The following is a 24159-nucleotide window of genomic DNA, read 5'->3' on the forward strand; positions in this document are numbered from 1 at the left end:
GAGGCCAACTTCAGTTACAAAACTAAGAACATTAATTACTCATAGGGGCAGCACAAGAGAGAAGATTAGACTCTAATTGCTAGGTTTGTCTGAAAAACTCCTCGATTCAGTGAGTGCCTCCACTGACCACCTCATCAGCGGCTGACTATAAGGTTTGGGTTCTTTCACTGCAAGTTCACCACAAATAACCTGCTTATACAAAATGTGTGCTGTTTTTCATTGCATTAATATTAGAGTTATTATGCTATTAACTGGTGAATGTGAAGACAGCGCGAGAAGGGGGATGGGAGCATTCCTGCACATATGTTTGCTGACTGTGACCTTGAATCGGTGCAGAGAGTTTGTTTGTAGAAAGCTCAATGGGGCGGCTATGCAACTGCGATAAGTTAATTGTCATAAAGTCTTGTAGTTGAAAATTTACTAAGCAGTTCATTTACAAAAAGGTTTAAAGCACGACGCTCATGCTTTGGACTTTGGTTTTTGTGTAAGTGCCTAAATGTGTGATAAAGACTCCGTCCTTGAGAGGCTGACAAAATGTGACTCGTACTCTTTTACAAATGCATTTCCTTTCTTTTTTCAGCCTTTCACTTACTCACCAGTGTGCCAGCGATTAGGAAAAACCAGAAAAACCGCAATGTTTTGGCAGGAATATAAAACAACTTAACTTCCCAATGTTGCATAACTTGCAACGGATTATCAACAGGTTTCCCAGAAGAAGGTCACACTGTGATTTTTTTTTTTGTGGTATTTGCCTTGCCAAAAACAAATAACTATACATAGACAGGCAGACCCATTGAGACCCATTTCTGAGAAATACAGACTCACTCACTGAACCCCCCCCCACCCCCCCCAACCCCCCCCCCCCCCCCCCCACCCCCTCACACCCACACATACAACCTTTTGCCATGGAGTTTCCCAGTCCAGACGGGCTTCAATCTGAGCCCGTCCCAAAATGGGAGGGGATGAGCTGATAGAAAAACAGACTCCAGGCGGAGATCTCTGTCACTCTATAAGGTGACAAGTTAAGAAGTGCGGTCATGTGAGCTTGAATTCCGAATAGTGGACCTACTTATACCTTTTCTTTTCTTTTTTCCAGGGGCATTTAGAAGAACTGCTAATTTGAAGAAAGCCTTTTCATTAGACCGATCTCAAATCCAGCCAGATTACTTGGCTCTCTCTCAACACAGCTGTCAAGCACTGACAGAAGACCCGGTGGAGTGTTTTGTTCTGAAAAACCACAGGAGATATTCTCACAGATTGTGTCAGGCTGTGGCCGTGACGGCTGACAGACTGAGCAGCATGTCACAGGAGGTGAACCCAGAGATCGTGTCACTGTGTCCTCTGAACATGGCAGCTGCCCCTGAGCAGACGCCGCTGTGTATCTTTGGTACAGGGGACTTAGGGATCTCTCTGGGCCAGCGTCTGCTCCAGTCTGGCTACAGGGTGTTGTACGGCAGCCGCAGACCTCACAGCTGTGGCCCTTTGCCTCCGGGAACTCAGGTACACAGTATGATGTCCTCACAAACATGGGAGCAGAGCTTATTTTGGTGGTGGTTTTAAGATTGCTGTTGTAATTGCTGATATTTTTCATCATGTGCTTTGATGGATGTTCCCAAAACTCAAATAGCTGTATGATAGCAGTGAAAGTGTGACTATGACTTGCTGAACTTGATCATTTGAATGTTGTTGTGCCTTTTTTGTATCATAAATTCTGTACTCTGGCTTTATCTTAAATGCAACAACTAAAGTAGTGCCTCACAACATGTATCTAACTCGTTTATCAGTGAATATATTCCAATGTATATTGGTAGTGCATGACACTAGTGCTGTGTATGTGTGTGTGTTGTACAGGTGATGAGCCACGGAGTAGCAGCCCAGTCTGCCAATCTGGTGTTTGTTTGTATCCACAGAGAAAACTACGGCTTCCTAGAAACACTTGTACCCCAGTTAAAGGGAAAGGTACCATGATGCACAGTCAAAATATCTTTGTCAGTTGGTTCATTTATAACTTTTCATCCATTCCACTGATTTCATTGATCCAAAGGTGCTAGTAGACGTCAGCAACAACCTCAGAAAGAATCTATATCCAGAGGCTAACGCTGAGTATCTGCAAAGGTAAGTTCAATGGAAGGCAGTAATGTAATAATCTAAGCTGTTGGTACATGTCATAGACCATGTGGTCAGAATCAGCAACAATTGGCAGCATGTTAAGTACAACTTTGTTGTTTCCTGTCCAGGCTTGTCCCAGGAGCTCATGTGGTGAAAGCTTTTAACACTTTGTCTGCCTGGACGCTTCAGAATGGACCTTCAGATGCCAATAGACAGGTACTGAAAATGCCTGTCAAAGTCTCTTGGCTGAAAAAAAAAAGGGAGGATTAACTTTGAGGTTCATTCTTTTGCTATTTACGAATGTATTTTCCCCTCATGCTGACAAATCTCATTCTGGATTTAAACACGCTGTTTGTCAGATTTTTGTTCCACCGCAGGACCAGCATTTGACAGCTCTCTGATGTGCTCACATAGTGGGTGCTGACCAACAAGTTAAAAAAGTAATAGTCTCTTCCAAAAAGGAAAGCATTTCACTCCAAATTATATTACTAACTCATTTTGAAGCTGCGATCAAACCAAATCCAAGTAAAAGAAGTCAAATCCAAGAAGTCAGCCTTATGTCTTTGCTGTGAATGTTGTCTCTGATGTATCCGGGAATCAATTAACTCGACAGTCTTGCTAGATCTAAGCTTCCCCTCACATGTTTTACTCTCCAGCTCTGTACTGCAAAGCTGCAGCATATGTGAGTTTTTCAGTTTCATTTTGATCTGGCCGTGCTGTCCCAAAGGACAGGAAAAACCACACTGGGGAATGCCTGCATGTGCGCGTGTGTGTGTGTGTTTTGAGGTTGCGTGTGTATATTTTGCTGGATGTTGCATTTGCAGCAAATCACACGTGTGTTGACTCACCATTGTTTTAGTAGATGCCTGTTTAGCATTTACACAGCATCTTTCATGTTCAGATCTCTAGAGTCAAACCATCCTTTTATGACTATATTTGCAAATGCATAATTATGAGGAAATTGAGACATATACCTCTCACACGAACTATCTGTGGTGCTTTAAAGAAAACAGTGAATATCATTGTGCTCCAGGTGTACCTGTGTGGGAACAGTGCAGAGGCAAAGCAGATGGTGGAAGAGACGGCGACCAAACTGGGGTTCACTGTTCTGGACAGGGGGTCTCTGTCTGCAGCCAAAGAGCTGGAGGACTTTCCCCTGCAGCTGTTCCCAGAGTGGAGGATACCCTTGCGCCTGGCCATAGGCCTCACCGCCTTCTTCTTCTTCTACCTTCTCATTAGAGATATCATCTATGCATATGTCGAGCAGAAAAAAGACAACTCCTTCAGAATCATGGTGTCCCTGGCCAACAAGGTGAATACTGTTTACGTTCTTCTAAATTATCATGTGACTCTTTGAAACACGCTGCCTCTGGGCATGTAGTATAGGAATTCCTGAATCTTGTGCAAATTATTCTCACGATAAGCCCCTCTGCTCTTATCCTCCATCTTTTAGGTGTTTCCAATAGTGTCTCTCATTATGCTGTCCCTTTGTTACCTCCCTGGAGTCATCGCTGCCTTCCTGCAGCTCTACAGGGGAACCAAATACAAGTCAGGGCTCAAATTATGATGGGTGTTCAGTGCATGCACGAAGGTGTACAATAACCAACACATTTAAAATGCTTTGTTGTACAAGCCAAATGTATGTCGTTTCAGGCGTTTCCCTGACTGGTTGGATCGCTGGATGCTGTGCAGGAAACAGCTCGGACTAGTAGCGCTCGCCCTCGCTTCCCTGCATGTACTGTACACCCTCCTAATTCCTCTACGGTGAGTCTCGGTTTGTCATTTAAAAAAAGTCTTTCTTAATTCTAATTAGCGTAATGGTCTTTAAAACAAAATACATTAGTCCTGCCTACATCCAAGAAAATATCTAAACCGATGATGCAATGAGACAATACTTACGTACTGAGGTATGTCCTGTTAATTAAGCCTACTGGGATTAATTGTTGTTTCTTTCTTTGGCTCTGTCCTTGGCTGATCACTTGCCTTACTTTCAGTAAACATGTACACACCCACACGATAAATGGAAGTGTTGATAGTTACGCCGTGCTAAAATTGTTTTAGAGAGGCATTGTTTCAACTTTATGTTCATTTGGACTGCTGGTGAAAGAAAATGTGTTAATGCCAGGAAGTATTACGGGAATTTACTCTGCCTCCCTCATGAGGTTGCAGGGCTGTTGTATTACACAGCATCACTCTCAGTTAAATACACTGAATAACCTGGCGACTGTAGCACCTATAAAGGTTATTAAAAGGCATAATAAAATGAAATCAGTCATCCTCAGTGGATTAGCGGTTGTTCAATTGTCATGGAAGACTTTTGTGTGCCACTTAATTTTAGAGACACACAGAAGGGTAACCTAAACCTTGAGTAGGTAGGATTTAAAGCTCAGGCCTTAAAACAACTGCAGCTAGATTGCAAAACACAAGAAGTTATGATGACAAACTACAGATTAGCCGATTTAGTGAGGATTTACTTCTAAATGTCTTTGCTATCTTTGTCCTCAGATATTATGTGAGATACAGGATTGCGGCAAGTACAATCTCACAGGTAAGTCAACTATAGGACTTTATTTTTTTACCGGTTTCTGATATTAGCAATACATTTCGTAAATAAGTATTTAAACACTTAACACACACATCGCTTTTTTTTGTTTGTTGACTGTCTCTTTAAGATCAAGGAGAACCGAACATCAGAGCTTGACACCACCATAGCTTGGCGTACTGACTCGTACTACTCTGTGGGGATTCTGGGATTTGGCCTCTATCTTCTGCTGGGAATAACCTCTCTCCCCTCTGTCAGCAACGCTCTCAGTTGGAGAGAGTTCAGCTTCATTCAGGTGGATACTGCCATGTGTGTCTGGTTCATATGAAATCAGGTTATCTGCGGTGTCATCTTCATTGTGCGCAAATACTCACCCTGGCACATTATGGACACAGAACTCGACTTTAACTGCGCAGCCCATCCACATTTGGCTCAATCTCTACATCCTGTTTAAATGAATAAACATCACAATCCACCAGTGCAGGAATGAGAGAGTGGAATTTTCCAGCAGTGTCCCAAGCAGTCTCTGTAACGGATATTTGCCTGAGCAAATGTTTTACTCCGAGCCCACATGTGTTTAATGGGAATTATTAAATGGCAGAAACTGTTAGTTCTGCATTTAACGACTTTTTTCCCCTGTAAACCCAAAAATGTGGTACATAATTTTAGGTAAATGTTACGCTCACTTTAACACAATGATAACAAAACAGAGGCTTGAAAGCCTTCAGTAACTAACTAACATGGCTCTCGTTTTACACACAAACAACCGTGACTGTAAGAAAGGGCAGCGCTGAATATTTTGCAGCCATTTTTGCAACATTTTATAAAACATTTATTAAAAAAAATTTCATACAAACTTGTTCACAGGGAGTTTTAATTTGGGGAAACTGTTAATCTCACCATGACACCATGACCTTGCAAAGCTGCTGAAGACAACCAGATTGATGATTCATTTAATACAGGGATGTTCACAGTGTTAAATTGGCTTAAGTAGTATCCTCCTAAAACATGTCTGCTGGAGGTTTTTCAAAGTGCTGTATGAAATTCCACTATTATCCCTGTTTATGCTCAAGGCTGCCGAGGATCAGTTACAGCAGAGTCTTGCAGAGAGGTAAAGTGGACATTTGTGGAGTGATAAAAAACAACAACAACACTTTGGTTTGATCTTCACATTCTATTCATTAGCCCAACGTCTGACTGATGAATATAGGTTTGTGCTCGAGCCGAGAAGGAAATCAGTTGCATGGGCCAGACAGCTGTTTTCAGCTTCTGATTGGAAGTAATCCATTGAAAGTCTAAAGTTTATTTTTCCCCGTTCTATTGTAGGATTGTTTTCACTTGAGCAGACATATTTATTTACTTTTTTTTTTTTTTTTTTCCTCATTTTGACCAATTGGAAATGAAATCGGCCTCACTTCAGTGAACAACCTCATTCATAAATGTAACTAGGTCATGTCAGGCTCATTTTCTCATTCTGCCCCTCCCCTCCATTCCAGCCCAAATTAGAGCAGAACTTTAAATGTTAAGTTATTCATCACGTATAATTTGGGGGCATACATTATCCTGGGCTACATCCCGGCTGTTATTGAGGTTTCGTTCTTGTCTCTCGACGTGTACGCATGCATGCGTACGTATTGTACTTTATGTGTATGGACATTTTAAAAGGAGATGAGTGTGATTGTCTTCATGCACAGGTCACAAGTTTCTCTGGTATAAGTCACTCGATGATTGCAGTTGTTCATTATTTAATCTGAAATAAGTTAAAAAGAACTAAAAGCATGTCTGCAATACTGCAGGCTCACATCAGCTCTTAAAGCCTGGTATGTAAGGGAAATTTTAATATTTAGTTTTACCTTTTAATTTCTGACACTGAAAAGACATAAATAATAATCATGCTTCTCGATAAATGCAACAAAAGTGCCATTAACAGTAACAATCCAATCTTTTTTTTTTATTGTGTGTGTTCACATGCTCTCCTTGAATACTCTGGTTTCCTCCCACACAGGACAAAAATGTGTGTTTAAATGATGGCTCTTTATTACCAGTTGGTGTGAACGCAGGTGTGTGTGAGACTGTTTGCGTTTCTAAATTGGCCACAGTGGTGGACTGCTCAGCTTTTACATGCGAGTATAGAAGATACGTAGATGCATAATGGACAACCACTGAATCTATACATTCTCCTCATCAATATGCACCTTAGAGAGGCTGAGAGGTGGTTTCCATTCAGCATTTGGAGTGATAATTGTCACTGGTTTTTCAACACTACAATTATGCTCATCATGTCACATTAACACTTGTATATAGCGTCTCTCAGTTATACCTTGCATTTCACAGTTTGTGTAATTGTGTGGTAACCCCGCCGTGTTGTCGATTAGACCAGATAATGTCTCGGCTCTCCAGATGGCAAGAATGCCTCTGTATGTACTCCAAAGAAAAAATTCAAACAAATTCCATTTCATTTAGTCTTTTAAAAAGTATTTACACAAGCAAATGAGCTTTACCTTTTATTTTCTCTCTCTCTTTTTCAGTCGAAGCTGGGCTACCTGACATTGTTGCTCTGCACTTTGCACACCTACTTGTATGGCTGGAGCAGGTTCCTTAACCCCAGTACCTACAAGTGGAACACTCCACCAGGATACATGCTTTCGCTCATCGTGCCGACTGTCGTCCTGGTGCTCAGGCTGTTGCTCCTCCTGCCGTGTGTGGACCACACCCTCACCCGGATTCGACAGGGCTGGGAGCGAACTGATCCTGAGGACTGCAGCAAGAAGTCTCTGCTAACATAGGATCTTTACAGAGGGAATTCCAATGCTAAGTGTCAAAGGACACAATGAATTTACCAAACATGCTAGAGTAGAGAGATATATTATCCAGGACTACAGGACTGGACATAATCACAATAAGAGTACAAGAGTTTAAAACGGCTTTATTGGATTTTCTTGAATGACACCAATGTTGATGAAAATATTGTTAGAAAATCCAACTCTGTTCTCAAACTCATTAACATTAATGGCAACAATTTGACCAACAGTTTTTTTTCCTCTTTTCATAATTTGTATGGCTTGTATGTTCATGTAGTTTATTTGACATTTCTACTTTTCCTATTTTATAAATTTCTATTTTGGGATATGCTGTCACTGTTTCAATGATGTTCTTCATTATTAATGCCCCTGTACCGTATGTAACAGCTGCAAAATGCTCTTTAAAACTTCACTGTCAGGAGTCTGAACATTGTCATGTGTCTCTTTTCTCCTCGCTTATTTAATTCTATTCCGCGGCTCAGTCAAACTTTTTCCCCGGTGAATCCAGTGTGCTCTGTCTCATCGTCTCAGTCTGATCCCTCTCTGGGGTTCATGCCTCCGGCTGATTTGATTCTGTTCTCCAGGAAACATTTACACTGAGCACAAGGCTTCTCCCCAGTCGCTAGTGGATCTCAACACATCAGTGCCGAGAGGACTGTGAAGTCTCCTCCATCACAGGGCTATGCAGAGAGGATACAATATTTAGTCGTGACAGTGCAGATGCCCAGAGAGACTCTTAATGTTCTGCTGCAGCGAGTCATTTCATGAGCAAGTCATTTCGTGAGCGGAGTAAAGAAAACATTAATCTCATACAACTCAACTGGTAACATTTACAGACACTTAAAACATCTCTCTAATAAAATTCAATAAACCAACAAGCATGTCTTAATTTCCACGAATAACAAGAAAGAAAGAGAAGAAAACTTAGTCTATGGTTTACTAAATTACCATCATTCACAAAAATAGGACCAAATTCAACAGCCATCTCATCAGATTTACACCTTCAGCTGAGCTCGGGTCACCAATTAGGCTAATTTATGTGCTTTGTTTTATTTAACTGCTGGAGAAAATCAAGGTACCTGGAGAAATGAAAATCCATAGTAATCAGCAAAATATGCTCAGTATTGTGCGATGTAAATCCTTTTAAGTCAAGATTAGAGTGTCAGAAATGAAACTTTGGGAGGACTGATTTGCCTTGAGGCCTAATTAGGTAGAGATACAGGAAGACGCTTAGATGTGACTTAAATGCATAAAATTGTTTGATGTATTTTTGAGAATGATTTTTTGGTAACTACGGAGGCCTCCGGGGGTCATGCATTAGCAAAAGGTATTTCTGCGTGCGTCGTCTGTGAACAGAGATTAATAGGCAATAAGTATACACTGATGAAAGGCGTGGATTAATAAATTGTGTACACATAATATTTAATCAATCAAAGAAAATGGTTGCAGGAGGATAAATACCTTGCTCAGGGTCACACAGTGACAGCCTGTTGGTGGTGGGATTCAAACCTGCAAACCTTTGAAAAATTACTCCCCAACCTCATGGCCACTCTGCTTTTAAAAAGTGAATAAGTGATTCTAGATTTTACAATTTTAGCTGTGTTGATACAGAATACATTTGTAAGGCATACTGAACATTCTTCAGAAGCTTAATCACCAATGACAGAGATCACGATTCAAGTTGTATCATAGCATTGAGTCAGGCATTATCGCATTTTGCAGATTATAAGACACATCTGAGTTTTAGTTGCGTCTGTCATGAAGAGCTAAAAAACATATGATCCACTGGTGTTGAAGACGCGTTTATTTTTCTTTTCGCACACACAAATGCACGATTAGTTTTTTTGTTTTCTTCAAAACATTTCCTCTGCTAAATGAAGATTATTTTATGTTTGACTGTGTCACTTTTTGTTTTTGTTGGTTTCGCTGTCAGTCAAACATGTTATTCATGTTTTTTTTTTTAGTGGTACCATCACAGCATTCTGTTGTCATACAGTGACATCTAGTGGCCTCACATTGTATGAGATAGATAGATAGATAGATAGATAGATAGATAGATAGATAGATAGATAGATAGATAGATAGATAGATAGATAGACAATTTTGCCATTCCCTAAAATTTGCAAAACAAAATCTGGAATATCTGGTAAGTTATTTTATTATGATTTAAAGTATTGATACCTGGCAATTTTAGTGTAGCTCAATAAAGTGCAAATTCTCACTTGTCACATCTGTCTGAGACTATAATGTGACCTCTGATGTGTTCATTATAAAAATGTGTGGTGCCTTTCCATTCTTCCAGCTGTATTGAATGCTCCGTTGCATGACTTTGATTTAGCAACACATCTTATACACATGATATTACCTTGCACACACATTTCCTCCACTAAAAAGCCCGTTATTCTGCCACAGTGGCATCTTCCGCGAGTGAAATGAAATCTGAACGACCTCATCGAACCTGCAGCCAGAAGGTCAGTGTACCACACACTATCACCAGCAGCCTCATAAGAGAGTGTTGCATCACTTTAGTGATCCACACTCCAGTCAGCTCTCCATAAGCCAAAACGGTTCATCTTCCACCCAGGTGAGCAATCGCACCCCGAGGGTCAAAACAGGAACATCCTCACATCAAACCTACAACATGCTGCTCCGGGCTCAGAGGCTGCGAGTGTGTTTGATGTCAGACATGCCATGCCTTCAAATTTCCAGCATTAAATGAGTTTAAGTCTTTTCTTCTTTTTTTTTTTTTTTTGTGACCCTCAGTTTTTAACCTTTTAAATTTTTGACTGTGAGAAACAAAACAACCCTCAGAGTGATTCCTGTCACTGTTGGGTTTACATCGTTATCTGTGACGCACAAACATATGTTAGTAGACTCTGGAGAAAGCTCCTGTGATAACATCATCATCTACAAATTAAAATGCAATCATCAACTGATGTCAAACATGAGATGTTTATTCCACCTTTTTCATAGAAACAATGCTTTTCACAGGAAACAAAAAAATAGAATTTGAGATCAAAAATTTGATCCATGCAAAGAGATGTAAAGGAGCACAACCTGTGTTCGATTTTGCATGTTCAAAGTCTATGCCATCCCAATTTCAACTGTTTTAGATCTTGGAGAGGAGGCTCAGCTGTCACGATTCACACTCAGAGACTCAGGTGCGGACAGAGACACGGTACCAGGAGTTCTCTCAGGAGTACTTTAATAAATAAAAGGTTGCAAGGGACTCAACCCAATAAACAAGATAGCTGAGCTGTTGCAAGAGGATAAGAAAGAAGACGGAGAACAAAAGGAGGGGAAGGGGTGACTGAACTAGATGCTGTAAATTCTATATGTTATCATCACTTCTTGTGAAATCTTTGAACTAATGATAATGAGAAGTTGCAACAAAATAGATCAACTAAAACATGAAATCGACAGCAAGCCAGTCTTCTCTTGTCCAGTGGATTCAAGCTGATAGTAATGTTGTTTATGGTCAGACATAATTTGTGCTGCTGTCAGGAGGACTGAGTTATTCAGTCAATGAGCTACTTCTCCAGTAAACAGGAGTATTGTGAAATTGTAGCAGAGCTACAGAGTTAAACCCGACAGTCGGCTGGAGGAGTCGGACAGAGAGACAGCTCTGCAGCTCTCCAACAGTTTTTATTAACGAGAATCAAAAGAAATAAAGAGCTCACTGAAGCTTCGGCTCCTGTGACCAACTTTTGCCTTAATTCTATTGTTATATTTTACACGAAGTCATCACAATATGAGCCCAAAATATGGGTCATGGGATCTAAAACCATGAATAACTGATCTAACAGAGAAGCTTGAGAGTAGAGTCAAACTGAGAAAATGGAGATCAGCATAGAAAATCTTTTAAACAAAACTTAAGGCTTAAACTTAAGGTGGCTTAAGGGTGTCCAGTAGATAGAAAAGGTCTCTCCTTCATAAACAAGGACAAGGAAACACAAAAAGACTTGTGACACCTTGATATTAAACCAACTGTGAGTGAGCAGAGCCGCAGTGAAAACAGGGGAGAAGTGAAGATAGACATCATAATACGAAGATTGCAAAATTAAAGAGGAAATGATACAAGACACATAGAGAGCAGAAGATGGAAAACAAAGCATAAATGAGGACAAGTGTGACATCTGATGGCATCAACAGATCTTTTATAAACGTGGTCATCCAAACTGGACTGAGCCACAGTTTCTGACCTACACCTGCTTGCATGGTATAAATGAGTTATATTCTTTTGTATTTTTATGTATAGATTTAGATGACTATTCATGGACAGTTCACTCATTGTGGTATTGAGGCATAAGTAATGTAGAATTTCTCTTTTTTTTTTTTTTTTTTTCAAAATAAGGTTTGAATCTTAGTGGATTTTGTTGATTCATCAACATATAGTGCATGTAAAGGCTGCGTGTGTTGCAACAAAAAAAAAAAAGAAGAAGAACCAGTTGAAGGAAGGAACCACAGAGACACACACACACGCGCATAACTTGAAAAGGAGTGACTACATAAAACCACCCAACAACTCAGCCCTGCACACACAGTCCTGACTTGGATGTCAAGGTGAGGACATTTTAATTTGATTACTAGATTACAAGCTTATTTTCATTATCAATGCTACTCAGATCTAGTTGATCTCTTCCGCTTTTCAACTGTGTGTATGAGCAGCAACCCAACACTGTGAAATTTGTCTGATAAAATCTTACTTGCCGTGATTTCCCTTTTTCTAACAGATGAAGCTGCTCATTGTTCTGGCTATGCTGGCAGCAAGAGCTGCAAGTGTTGAAGGTATGTGCGTGTTTTAACTCACCCGCAGTCATAGTCAGGAATATCTTTTAAAAATTAATCAACTAAACACATTGTCATATTTTATTAAACATTTTTGAATATTAACACTGTGAAAAGCAACAATCAAACCAGTGAGAGGGGTAATCAGAATGTCTTTATTTCTGGTGACATTTTTGTATCTTCAGTTTATTTTTCTTCATAAGTGAAGTGGCTACACAAGCAAGAGTATTTCTAGATGTTGAAATCACTTTTAGACATTTATACTTGTGTTTGTTATTTTTTTTTCTCCATCTATTTTAGAATAAATGCGATTTAAATACAAATTTAAATATTGAATGACATATTTAAATTTTCAGCATAAACAAACAGAGACCTTTTCCCAGCACAATATCTGAGAGGTAAAATCACCCTCCTACATATTGAAAACCTTTTAGCTATAGTGCAAAAACAACTGTTTCACTGACTTACTGACTTGTCATCAGTGTTGCTACAGTTACCTTGAAAAAAAGTAATCTGATTACTGACTACTAGTTACTCCTTTAAAAAGTAATCTAGTTACTTTCACGATTACTTGTTTTTAAAAGTAACTAAGTTAGATTACAAGTAACTTTTGTGTTACTTTTAACAGCTGCCAACACCCCACCACCGTCTCAAAATACAAAGAAAAACTGGTTTTGCCACTCTGTACTGGTCACTGCCCGGCTTCCCCCCCTGCTGATGCATAATTTGACGTTTCACCTACATTCTTTGTTGTAAATCTAAATCACGGTTTTATGATCAGATCTTTTCTATTACTGGTATTTATTTACCCGGGGATGTAGTTGTAGTTTGTTGTTGCATTATTTATATATTTATATATTTGCACTATCTGCACTATGCAACGTTTTAATTACCTCCCTCGGGGACAAATAAAGTCTTTCATTGATTGATTGATTGATTGATTGATTGTTTGAAAAAGAAAAAAAATACACAAATATTTCAACATCTCTGCAGTTGTGTTATTGATGCAATGATATGGTTTAGTGGTGACTTTTCTTGGTTCCAATTCTTTCGTGTCACCTGAACGCACCATTAGAGCGAGTTGGTCTGTGATTGGCTGAGAGTGGAGAAGGGGGCGGGTCAAGTCAGACTGCATGCACTGGGTGTCTGTGTCCGTTTTGATTAGCGAGAAGGAGCGACCCGTTCTGTTTGATAATAAAGCGGCTTTGCAGACAAGATAATCATCCCTACAGTAATAACACAAAGTGACTTTGAGAAGTAACTATAATCTGATTACTGGTTTGGAAATTGTAAAGCGTTAGATTACTCAAAAAGTGGTCTAAAAGTGGTCATATGAGACCACTACTAGTAACGCGTTACCAGCATCACTGTTTGTCACATCCTAATTCTAATTAATGACAAATATATTATAAATATAATCTAGTTAATCTAACTAATTGTAATTCTAATAATTCAAGTAATTTGAATAAAAAACTTTTTATTCTTTTTCAGATCTTTCAGGTAAAATGTTCACATTCCCGGTGCAAAACAACAGAGCCCGTGTGAAGCTGACTACAACCAAGCAGGAATTCAGTGCTGTGACTGTCTGCCACAGGTAGCCTAACGCAATGTTGAAACACGACCAGCTCACGTAAATTTGACTGTCACCTATGTCACACCAAGTCAACATGTCATACCCGCAGATCGTTCACGGACCTCAAAAGAGACCACGTCCTGTTTTCACTGGCCACGAGCCAGACGGCAAATGGCTTCCTGATATTCTGGGATGAAGCAAATAAGGAGATGGAGGCTCACATCATGGATCAGAAGTCTGAGTTCAGAGGGTTTGATTACAAGCCAAACATGTGGCACTCCATCTGTACCACGTGGAGCTCAGCGACTGGACTGGTGCAGTTGTGGTTTGATGGAAACCCTTCCATTCGCAAATCTGGCCCCACCACACACATTAGTGGGAATACTGTAATCGTTGTTGGACAGGTATGGTTTCATTGCCTCGCACCGTAATCAATTGTCTGTCACTAGTTCCTGCTGATACAAAAGTTTTTGTTTAATTGTCTCTAAGGTGTGATAGCTTCAAGATCGATGTACAAACTGTTTTGTGTCCCTCTACGTTCCCCCACAGGAGCAGGATTCTCACGGCGGAGGCTTTGACAGCAAACAGGCTTTCGTTGGGATGATGTCAGACATCAACATGTGGGACTACGTGCTTTCTTCCTGTGAGATTCAGAGATACGCTGATGACCTCAACTACACTCCAGGCAATGCGCTGAACTGGAGGGCGCTGGACCACACGATCATAGACAAAGTGCTAGTGGAAGAAAAAACCACACTATGTTACTAATAACCGTCAGTGTCTTGGAAAATCTCATTGTGTTTTCAATTCTTTGGGTTTCCACTGAGGATAAGTTATCACTGTCAGTAAATTATGTTTATTCCCTGCTTATCTAAGGATGGAATTTTGGTGTGGGTCTTTTTTTTTTTTTTTTTGGTATTTACTCTATTTGCCAACATTTTTCACTCTATAAAAATCATAAACTTTAATTTGGGTTTCTTTAGAACTACATAATGTACTGGGCTTTCACATCACTACGACCGTGTAAACTGGAATCGGCTGTGAATCATATGTGTCAAAAAGTTGATTAAAACAAGTAGCATCGTAGACAAGAGGTTTTCTTTTCTTTTTTTTTATGTAAGCTACTTTTCATTATCAACCCTCTTTTTCCCAAATAATTATTTCCATGGAAATAGTTCACTGCTGGTACAGGGAAGACTTCAAGGGCACAGAGCATAAATGCCACGACAGGAAGCGGTTTTCTAGCCGATGACCTTCAAAAGTTTATACCACCTTATTAACAAAGCTGTGTACTTGTTTTGTTTTTCTTCAACTGGAAAAAGAAGAAAAAAAAACTACAGTTATAACTTCATGCTGGCTTTAAAAAAAATTATAAACATATTCACAATTATCTCTCCCTTGTTTTTTGACAGTGACGTTTTAATTTTGACATGAATGAAAACAATATCTTCAATTAGATGGCTCTGTTGTTGCACCCGTGTATACCCACACTTAAGATATTAGCACACGGTTTAAGTTTCTCCATGTTTCATCACTCTCCCCAGTGCTTTGATGATAACTCACACTCGCACTCCCACACGGACCTTTGATTGTTCATTCCAGTCATTCTATGCTGACAGATGCTGCCAGTCTCTCAGTCAGTAAAACAACTCATCCCTCTCTTATGACTTTACACTCCGTGATGAGGAAGACTGCAGCGATCCCAGAAACTAGTGATGAACATGTTTGCTCGTATTTAATTTAACACGATGAAACAAATATGATCGTTGAATCGACAACAAAGACTTTTTTTTTTTTTGGTCTTGGATCTGCTCTGATTGTCTGTTTATCCTTAAATTAAATAACAATAAATCACAATTGAATCAGCATTACATTTACACTAAGGTCTGGTAAACAAGTCCAAGGGGCAAAGTCAGGGGGTTTGGCTGCCTGATAACAAGTCACACTCAGGGCCGTAGACACCGAGGTCTAGACCGGTGTTTTTCCAACGTGTATGTAATCAAACATAGTTAAAACAATGCTATGTCTTTATGAGTGGATTCAAACACACGTATTCACAACATATATTGAAATCACTTGTTCTAAATGTTACATTTTAATCACATTTTGGTCTTCATTTCAGTCACTACTTGGGATAACGAGCGGTGGACCTCAGTATTTCTGAAACTCTGCCTACGGCCCTGGTCACACTCACTGGTCATTCTCTGCAGCCTCTCAAGCAGAAGAATAACGAATCTCTCCCATATATCCAAACTTCATAATAAGCAGGACCACATTGGGTCTTGTACTGTAGTCATGTTAGCGGTCCGTCTTCATAGACAGTTAAATTTCCTCTCTCGTGTCCCTTGAAGTTGCAACAGACTGGAGCTTTTTGAAAGGATGAAGCTCATGAGACCAGACTGACCCACAGAGGGCTTGTCTCTTCCTCAACATCTATGCTCATATCTCCTTTTTATCTTTTTTTTTGCGAGCTTGTAGCATTTGTGATGCAGGAGGCAAAGCGCAGAAATACGACTCACAATTTGGTTTGTTTAAGTCAACTGCTAGAATTCATCACACAGCATTATTACCAAAATGCTGGAATTTAAAAACAGACAGTGGGTTCATGCACAGATACAAATGCAAAAACATTGACTGCAAAAAAGAGTAACGCATTATAATAACACCCACATTTGTTTTCGCCAAACATGTGCAGGGGAGGGATTTATTCTGAAAAAATACAGCCACATTTTATTTAATTTGAATTCAGTGCATTTATTTTCAGTGTTTTAATGCTAACTGCAACTACCGAGAGGCTTATCTATGAACATTTAAATCAAGATTCTCCATGTTCTAAATGTTTTTCTAACCATGTTCTGTAAAAATGATTTCCTCAACATTTCTGTCAAGTCAAATAAAATGATGTTGCGAGGTATAGGAAATAAGTTGCAATCCTCTCAGTGTCTTGCATCATATGCGTTACAGGAACGACAGCAATGCAATATGCGACTACTATTATGAAATAAATAACACAGTTGCCACAATTATAGTTCCAGTAAAGTCATTACTTATTTCAGTCTCTGTGGTCTGCTCAGTGAGATTTTGATTGTCTCCACATTTCCTGGAATGTATCATTGACCTCCACTGACCATATTGGCTTACTTTCATAGAAGCTTTTTGCATGTTGATTTGATATCATTTGTATAAAATGACCATTTCCTAAACCTAGCCCCTGTGCCTAAATGAAGAAGTGAAACCAGACAGATACAAAAATGAAATGAAATCTCTCGTTTCGGAATTGCAAGAAAAAGATTTGGAAACATCTGCAGTACCTTGTTGTTATTGAAATTCAGGTTTTTTTTTTCCCATGCCTGTTTTTTGTTTTTCAATCGCTTTCTATTTGGTATTGTTTCTGTATATGTATACATTTGAGGTCTGATCAAATGTTGGGTTTTTTTCTGCTTGTCTGTAAACTTGTACTGTATCTAATACTTCCTGTAGCTACAAGTGTTGTAGATAATAAATAGGATTTCAGATAAACACTTTACTCACTATATTGAGTGATTTGAAATATTTACTCTGGCAACTTGACTTGTTAGAACAGGAGCTTTCAGAAGAATCTTCGATCTTTTTAAGGGGTGATAATGATCTAAACATCAGTGCATACACACTCACATGCGTCACAGTTAAACAATTTTCCATGCTTGTCATGAACTATTAAATTTTTCTTGCACTGGTCGGCGTCCAATTGCTCATTTCACAGGTTGATACTCTGTTACTGGGCATTCTTCATGAAATTTGCATCCCCACCTGCAATTTCAGGTGCTCTTTCTTTTTCCCACAGTCCATATACAGAATGAAATCTTCTTAGTGATAGCTGGACACACGTAACCTTATTACTTTTGTGCCAGGGTGTGAAATTACACATGGATGGAAACAATGCATCTACGCTTGCTTGTTCTTGTACGTCATAATTCCCTCTCACAGCATTACTGCAATAAATACTTTATTCCAATTATACATCATTGTGTTCACGCACACGCACACACCCACACGCCCACACACACACACATTTGTAATGCACCTGCAAATAGTCAACATTCACAGCGGCTCTTTGATAATGGGAGAAAAATAATACAGTACAATGGTGCATGAGCACTTGAGAATTACGTGTCCAGATACTAATGTCAGATGCTAAGTAATAGAATGTCTCTCCAACTAAATTATCTGCCCTCGGCAAAGGAAAAAAAAACAACAAAAACCCCACCCAAAAGACGGCATTGCATATTCTCTACTGTAGAACCAGTCTCCATCATGAAGACAGCTGCTCCCTTCTCCTCCTTTCCCTTCCATGCAGCTCCCTCATTTGATTAATTTTTGTGTTAAACATGCTGAGATCTCCTGATGTTCAATATACACTAGGTCACATGGTTACCCAGCTGCTCCTCACACTGAGGGTGCACAGCTTATTGTTGCTATTCTGTTGGGTTCAGTCTTGTGTCATATACATTTGTGCATCGTACAATGCAATTGTAAAAAAATAGGATTGAGGACCGATGAGCGCTACACTTGGTTTTTACAGACCAATATCAATATATAATTAGTTTTCATAAATACATGATGTCTTCCTCAACACATTCCTCCTACTGACTGTACATATTGGTCCTTAAGAAAATGGCTCCACAGTAAATATGCTCAATACTGCTAAGTATAAAAAAATAGCAAATAAGACACTAACGTTTCATTTCATCAATGAAGCTATTATCAATGCTTCAACACAGACAGGGAACTGAACTGTAGATGTAAACAATGCAAGTAGAGAAAGATAGCTCACTTATTAATGGTGAAACCGCATTAGCATTGAAGCTCGTGAAAACATTAGGAGAGTCAATTTGTTTAGTGTTTTTCTCTATAGATTTTGATATAAGTGTATTAAAAAACTTCCCGTGGGCTCACCACCTGCAGGAAGGTTCTTAAATGGTGCGATGTGATCTGGGTGATGGTGCTCAGACTGTCACCCCCGCAACCTGGGAACGGATAAGCGGAAGAAAATGAATGAATGAATGAATGTATTAAAAAACATTTGGTCATTTTTCTTATGGATTTTTGGAGTTATTGGTATTTATAGGTGATTATGTTTATACTTCACTCGTGACATACCAGCTGATAGGACCCATATGGAGTGAAATTAGATTGTACAGTTTATCACTTCTTAATGAGTTTGGGACCACAGGGGTGGGCATTCCAAGTCCTGCTCCAACACACCTGAATTTATTGAACGTATCAGGATGAAGAGCTGCAGAAAGCCTGATAACGAGCCGTTGCTAATGATCAGGTGTGTTGAAGCAAAGGCACATTGAAACCGTACCGGAATGCGGCCGTCAGACTCCAGGAGTGCCCAGCTCATAGAGCTTCCTACTGCTTAGCTGCCCGGATGAAAGAACAGGAAGTTTTCAGTTTGGTAAACCAAGATAAAGTCTCACAAACACATGCCCTCATGAGCAGGTGATTTTCATCAGGTTGAAACTATCAGGTGACAACAGGCTTTATTGTTTCCTCAAGACTGGTTAATCAAACTGCTCTCATAACATCACACCCAACAAACTTAAACTATTCAGGACACGTCAATTACTGTATCTACACAAAGGTGCTGTTTCAGATGCCTAAAGCCTTTTTTTATTTTATTTTTTTTAACACGTGTTCTTCGAATCCCGGTCACTGACAAAGTTAACACTCACAAAAAGTTATTGCCTTGTTTCTTTCCTCCAATTGTAATTCCCTCTTCAGATCTAAACTCTGTTTCAAAGCTTCAAGTGTAAAAACAGATCTTCAAAGTAGACTTCATTCTGGTGTGTTGCTTTAATTCTCACTCGCTGTCTGGCCCACCAAGTGTATCTTCCTCCTGTCTAGAAGTCAAACTCAGAGAGTTTTTCCCTGCTGAGTTGAGTGTGCTCCGTCTCGTCGTCTCGATCTGATCCCTCTCCAGGGTTCATCCCTCTGGCTGATCTGATGCCTTCTCTGTGAAACACTCATATCACATAAGTCTTCCACAGATGGGAAAAACAAAAAAAGATGTGATAGTACAGCTAGACCACTGATATTAGTGACACGAGCTGAACAACATAATAAAACATATCAGACCTTTACAGTTGTTCATGGTATTCATATAAAAAAAAAAAAAAAACTACTTGAAGTTCAAAGATCAAAAAGATTCAGCCAAACACAGTGTCATCTCTCTATGCCACGGTTACAGCCCCATCCATCCGTCCATGCCTTTATTTATCAAACCCTGGCTCACGATGGGGTTTTTCTTGATTGAGAAAACAAATCTGTTTCTCGATGTGCCAACTCCCATTGCTACACAGTGTAAGTCATGTTTTGCAGCACTGAGACGGTTGAGGGTTCTCTTTAATGGATTACAAAATGCCGTGAAGAAGCAGATGTTGAAGAGGTCAACATAACCAAGGGCGGGGGCATGTCTAACCTGATACTAGTGTTGTCGGTGGAAATAGAAGTCATGTGCAGCCTCTTCATAAAGAGAAGAAAATACATTAGCCAGGAAAAACAAGATGGAGAAATATATATAGTATTTATTTATCTTCTATACCGTTTATCCCCGCGACCCGGAAACGGATAAGCGGAAGAAAATGAATGAATGAATGAATGAATGAATGAATGAATGAATGAATACCGTTTATACAACCTATAGGGTCATGTCGGACTGGAGCAAATTCCTACAGGCAATTTCAAAATATTCTTATGTATATTATATATTAAAATATCCACTTATATAATACTACAGAGAGGCATTAGTTGTAGCTTTTCCACTTATAGGTCCCTACTAAGTTTAACTCTTGGTGCCAGTGACTCAGGTTGCTTTGGAAGCTGCCCCTGTTTGTGTTTGCAAGGAAATTTGCTGTTTTTCTTGAAGCACTATTGAATTGTTCCCAGACGGAGACACACAATAGAAGTCATTGTAACGAGAAAGAAGCCAGAGTAAAAGCCACAAAACCGGTTCACTGTTGCCACAGCATATTGGACGGGGGTGAATTTTTCTTTTCATACCAAATAAAATAAAAGCACAATATTTCTTTATGATTCAACATATGCATGAACTGAATTTTTTAATGGCGATGAATACGGTAAATAATTAAACTAATAACAACTGTTTATTTTTGAGACAATTATTAAGCCGCTACAAACTTTCAGAAGTTTATGTTTAAATATGTAGATAAGAAAAAAATACCGCATTTATTTTGAATTTTGTTTTGAATTTTGGATGTCTCCTTTTGTAACTCCATAAATATCTATACAGTGAGAGGCATTTTTACCTTTCTTATGGGGGAAAAGCGGTAACGTTGGAGGCATGTGCAGCAAACTTTAAAATGGTGTAAAAGTCAGATAAGGAACGGTATTTGAAACCTGTAGAAAGAATACAGAGAAATGAAACTGAAAAGAGCCTGTCAAGAGTTCGGTCTCACAGTATAAGAAAAAAAATGTTGTTTAATATATATATTTCCATACAAAACACTCAAATTCTGAATTATAACTCTTTACTTTAATAACAATCATATTTTTTTCACACCAGGAAATGTGTAATAATACACAGAAATGTTTGTGCACACATTACATGCTGGTTTATGCAACACAGCATACAGTACTTTATTACTGCCTGATGTGTTTTTTTTTTTTTTTGCATAGTACATATGATTTGTGTGCTGACGTTTGATAAAATTAGACAAATCTATAGATTTGTAACAAAAAGGACCATAAAAACATCAAAAGGTGCATTTTTTATATTTCTTTGATACACTAAAAGTCAGTGGTGAGATGTATATGTTTATGTGTATTTGAGATGTTATAATTGCAATGCATGAATGGCGTTCACAAGGAACTATCTTACCTGTCTGAAGCTTCTATTGTTCCAACATTGAAACGCACATTTACAGTTATGAGGAAGCAGCGAGGATATAAAACCTCCAATTCCTGTTCATTTTTGCCACAACACCCTGAGCCCAACGCAAAGGTAAGATCACAACGTGACGATCGGTGCGGAATAGTGTATCACGGCGACTGCATGTGCCTTCACAACTTTACTTTCTCTGAAATTGAAATCCTTAGGAAAAGACTAACACTATTGATAGTAACTTAATGGCAGTTTTTCTAATTAAAATGGAGCGCTTTCCTCTGTTCACTTTGTATCAGATGGCATTGTTGCTTCTGTTGGTGACGCTGACAGCCTGCGCTGCTAGCCCTCAAGGTAAAGTATTCTTTTTTTAACCGTGAGAAAATGTTCCAATTAAAAAACAGCCCAGCAAAACAGATATTTTCGAACTTCATATAATGAAAATAAAGAAATATGTAAGGAATAATTATCACCTATGTATGGTGCCTTGATTGAAATCACACTTGCTTTTTATATATATATATATATATATATTTCTTTTTTTTTTTTTCATTCATTGTGCAGATCTTTCTGGACAAACGTTCACATTTCCAGAGAAAACTAATACAACGAGTGTGAGACTGAGTGCGTCCACACAGAGTTTCACTGCTTTGACTGTCTGTCTCAGGTAGCGTGAAAATTACAAATTGCACAAAGAAAACCCACCATGTATTCTTGTGGAAGCAACATTCACCGTTTATCACATTTATTTTTATTTATTTATTTATTTTTTATCCCTACAGGTTCATTACAGACCTCAGCAGATCCCACAGCCTGTTTTCTCTGGCTACTCCCAATGCTGCCAATGCCTTCCAGATAAGAAATGATCCTGGAGTGGCTATGGTCGACGTCTTCGTCAATAATAGAGTGGTACGATTCAGGGGGCTGACCTACATGCCGAATAGGTGGCACGCCATTTGTTCTGCCTGGGATGGCGACTCTGGACTGGTGAAGCTGTGGCTGGATGGCGAGTCCACAGTCAGCAAGTTTGTTGCCGGAACCAACATCACTGAGCCGGTCATTATCCTGGGACAGGTATGGCTTCTCTTACCTGGTATTCAAAAATCAGTGCACTCATGTGTTGTTTTCTAAAAGCTCATCCCAACACTTCGTGATCAATACAGGACCAGGATTCTCTTGGAGGGCATTTTGACAAGCAGCAGAGTTTCATTGGCATGTTGTCTGATGTCCACATGTGGGATTACGCGCTTTCAACCTGCGAGATCCAGAACTACGTGGATGATCTGAACTTCACTCCCGGAAACGTGCTGAACTGGAGGGCGCTAGAGTTCGAGACCACTGGCAGAGTGCTGCTTGAAGACAAGATCTTGGCCTGCCAATGAAATCCCGCGGAATATTAAACATCTTATCTCATCGCTAATGCAAGACCTTCTGTTTTGATCATCAAATGTTTGCAAATTTTAAAAGTCTCTCTTCGGTCTTTGGCAATTACTACTTTCTTCCTGTTGGAAAATTATTAGCATTGTTTTTCTTGATCAGTAAAATCATTTGAAGCAGCGTTAACTGTTGTTTGATGTAATTCCTTCACCTTGTGTATTACAGATATCACAGAGGTCAAAATTATTGAATAAACTTGACAAGTTACGAATCCATATTAAATCTCATGCCTCATTTCCTTCTGTCATTTATGCTGACCAAACACTCGTGAGTTTCAGGTCTTATCTCTATTTCCAAAACGCATTCCAGCTCACGTCCTCATTGTCCCACTTTTCTTTATAGAGCCCAATTGTATACATAAAATCCAAACAAGTTAACGTAAGCATTTCCTAATTACTATAGCCAGGAGAGACAAGGAAACTCACTCCACTATTTCCTGGATGTGCTACGTGTGTCTTGTTAACCTGCAGAGTTCATCAAAAACAAATAAAAAGCAGAAGCACTTTGGTTTGGTGTTTCTTTTATGCTTATTGCCAAAATCATCAATAGTTACTCCTATTTTGTTTTCTACCAAACGAATTGGTAAAACCTAAAATTACCAGATGCCAGAGCTACAAAATATATTTAATTAACTTAAAGTAAGAATGAAATTTTGATGTAAAGGTTCTGCAATGATGATGAAAATGTACACTGTGAGGAAAAATCCCCATTAAATAACCAACCAAGGTTGTGTAAATTTTAATAGAAAAAATATGCTAATAAAAGTTTACTTGGTCTTAAATAGTGGCGATTTACTCACCAGCGAGATTATTTTATTTCATAATATACCTACAATGATGACCTACAGCTATATTTTAAGGTAAATCTATCACAGTGCAGCAGTCAACCTCTAATTATTTAACTATTCATTTGGGATACAACTACATTTTTCCTTTTGGATTCATTTTTACCTAAACAAAATGATTGTGGTGCTACATGAATCGGTGTAGATTACTTATTTGCAGACTAATTATAGCTAAACAAT

At 39.0% G+C, this 24159-nt stretch overlaps 3 protein-coding genes across 5 annotated transcripts; all 3 read left to right on the forward strand.

The window, feature by feature from the left end:
• Nucleotides 1-910: 910 nt before the first annotated feature.
• On the forward strand, nt 911-7873 carry LOC308113999 (metalloreductase STEAP4-like). 3 transcript variants are annotated; one of them, XM_080470613.1, is made up of 11 exons: nt 911-1014; nt 1097-1500; nt 1852-1959; nt 2045-2115; nt 2238-2325; nt 3143-3421; nt 3563-3657; nt 3763-3873; nt 4615-4657; nt 4782-4946; nt 7180-7873. In XM_080470613.1, exons 2-11 carry the CDS (start codon nt 1300-1302, stop codon nt 7435-7437), a joined length of 1419 nt encoding a protein of 472 aa, XP_080326739.1. In that variant the 5' UTR covers nt 911-1014; nt 1097-1299; the 3' UTR covers nt 7438-7873. The 3 variants fall into 3 exon arrangements, with proteins under 3 accessions (XP_080326739.1, XP_080326738.1, XP_080326740.1); XM_080470614.1 differs by having other exon boundaries at nt 1002-1311; nt 1394-1500; XM_080470612.1 differs by having other exon boundaries at nt 918-1500.
• A 3586-nt stretch (nt 7874-11459) lies between these two features.
• LOC308115157 (C-reactive protein-like) lies at nt 11460-17018 on the forward strand. Its single transcript, XM_080472534.1, has 6 exons — nt 11460-11671; nt 11807-12015; nt 12186-12240; nt 13732-13834; nt 13923-14217; nt 14363-17018. The coding sequence occupies exons 3-6, from the start codon at nt 12186-12188 to the stop codon at nt 14579-14581; spliced, it is 672 nt and encodes a 223-aa protein (XP_080328660.1). The 5' UTR covers nt 11460-11671; nt 11807-12015; the 3' UTR covers nt 14582-17018.
• Nucleotides 17019-21417: 4399 nt separating this feature from the next.
• LOC308115156 (C-reactive protein-like) lies at nt 21418-23913 on the forward strand. Its single transcript, XM_080472533.1, has 5 exons — nt 21418-21818; nt 21998-22052; nt 22263-22365; nt 22481-22772; nt 22862-23913. The coding sequence occupies exons 1-5, from the start codon at nt 21666-21668 to the stop codon at nt 23078-23080; spliced, it is 822 nt and encodes a 273-aa protein (XP_080328659.1). The 5' UTR covers nt 21418-21665; the 3' UTR covers nt 23081-23913.
• Nucleotides 23914-24159: the final 246 nt, after the last annotated feature.

This window comes from Lipophrys pholis (assembly GCF_963383615.2).
Source record: "Lipophrys pholis genome assembly, chromosome: 9".
Lineage (NCBI taxonomy): Eukaryota > Metazoa > Chordata > Actinopteri > Blenniiformes > Blenniidae > Lipophrys > Lipophrys pholis.